Raw genomic sequence first — 1,695 nt, forward strand, 5'->3', positions numbered from 1 at the left:
GAGGTTGCATAGGTATAAAAACAATCACAGAAACAATTATTCACCATCTGGATACTTTTTTTTTGTACAGATCGTCTTTGCTTGTCTTGCCGCCGTGGCTGTTGCTGCCCCTCAGCTTGAGGAGCGAGTGGTCGAACTCCTTCGCGATGAGCGTGTAGCCAACGGGGGGGCCCCTTCTCCTATGCCGGGAAGCCGACAAGGGCACAACACAGCCGTTTCGGGAAGATGGGCCGAAGGCCAGATCAATCAGGGGGACCCTACACGTGGTTGGAGCAAAAGCTCATAAATAATGAGAAATAGATAAAACTAGATCCAAAAAAAGGGGACCCATCAATGCATTCATAGTTTACTTGGACTTTTACAGCTTTTCCTAAGCTGTCCCCACTTTTTTCTTCCCTCTCTGTCTCTCAAACACAACACAAAGTTGTCTCCACGTTCACTGTTAACGGAGGAAATACTTTATTTGCAGTCTCATCCTCGAAGACGGCACCAAGGCTTTTCATTTTCGGGGCCCAACGAAACGGTTCCAGCCCTCCGACATCCTGCCCACTCCCCATCCTCTTCCTGCCCACGTCTATGAGCTGTTGGAAATCGCTGAGCGTCAGCGCGCCGAAGGAATCGTGTTCGAATAATTGATGGAACCAGTAAATGAGATGAATGGACTTTGACACGATAAATTTTTTTAGCATATTCTCATAATTGTTTACTTTTATCTACCCTCTGCGAACAAGGTTATATAGAAGGACTAATCAATATTTTATCAAAATGAGTTTAATATTCTATATTTAAAACTGACATGTCAGTATTATTGATCAATCTGTGGTAGCTTCAGAAATATTGATCAATATTTTCTCAGTCTCTCCTGATATCTCACAAAGTATATTATTCACCACAAAAAAGAACTTTGTTCTCGAATTCATTGATTAATATTACTGAATCGTTTGTAGTCGCCATCTTTTCAAAAAAATTTTTTAAAACTTATATTAAATTTACTTCTTGTGCGGGTAGTTTAGGTGATATTCCAACCGAAAGCAGATATATTATCGGGACCCTGAATCCTAGGACTTTTTTCGCATCCGTGTGGAAGCGGCGACTGCAAAAGTGCTCTTAATGTCTCGCATAGCAGACAAATGAGCACTTTCAACATGGGTGAGCTCGTAGATTTATTATGTCGTGATGTACAGTTCAGAATAAGCAATTTCTGTCTCGTAGGCACGGAGTTATTCAAAAAGAAATAAAATCGCTCAATTAAAATCCAACGTAAATGGGAAAAGTGTTAGTTCAGAAATAATTGTTATCATAAACACTGGAAATAGGACGAGTTTTCGTTTACTTTCATAGGTTTTAACTATATACTATGCTCTAGTGTCCATAATTTTTTCTTATGGTTATTTTCTACCTTTAATTTAATCTGTTCAGTAATAACAGTTTTTGGAACCAAAATTTCCAAAATATCGATGTGAAACTGGTAAAAACAACCAATATAAACAAAATGCATATAGGGGGAATATACACAATACGGGGTGGTTTCGATACACCACCTGTGGGTAAGATGCTTCAGTGAAACCGCGATGTTATGAATTTTACACTGGCGTACAGATTTTGGCAGTGTTGGGTAGAACCACTCACTGCCTTTCCGAACGAAATGTTTGATAATTACTTGTTTTTGATTCTATGGCTATGCCGTTCATGGGT

At 39.6% G+C, this 1,695-nt stretch overlaps 1 protein-coding gene across 1 annotated transcript in view; it reads left to right on the forward strand.

The window, feature by feature from the left end:
- The window catches only part of LOC119593616 (cuticle protein AMP4-like), a 1,295-nt gene extending 599 nt beyond the window's left edge, over window positions 1-696 (forward strand). The window contains exons 2-3 of the mRNA XM_037942570.1: window positions 71-266; window positions 484-696. Of these exons, the coding sequence (XP_037798498.1) occupies window positions 71-266; window positions 484-632 (345 nt within the window). The 3' untranslated portion in view covers window positions 633-696. The remainder of the gene's footprint in view (window positions 1-70; window positions 267-483) is intronic.
- Window positions 697-1,695: the final 999 nt, after the last annotated feature.

The sequence above is a fragment of the Penaeus monodon genome, chromosome 32 (assembly GCF_015228065.2).
Source record: "Penaeus monodon isolate SGIC_2016 chromosome 32, NSTDA_Pmon_1, whole genome shotgun sequence".
Taxonomy (NCBI): Eukaryota; Metazoa; Arthropoda; class Malacostraca; order Decapoda; family Penaeidae; genus Penaeus; species Penaeus monodon.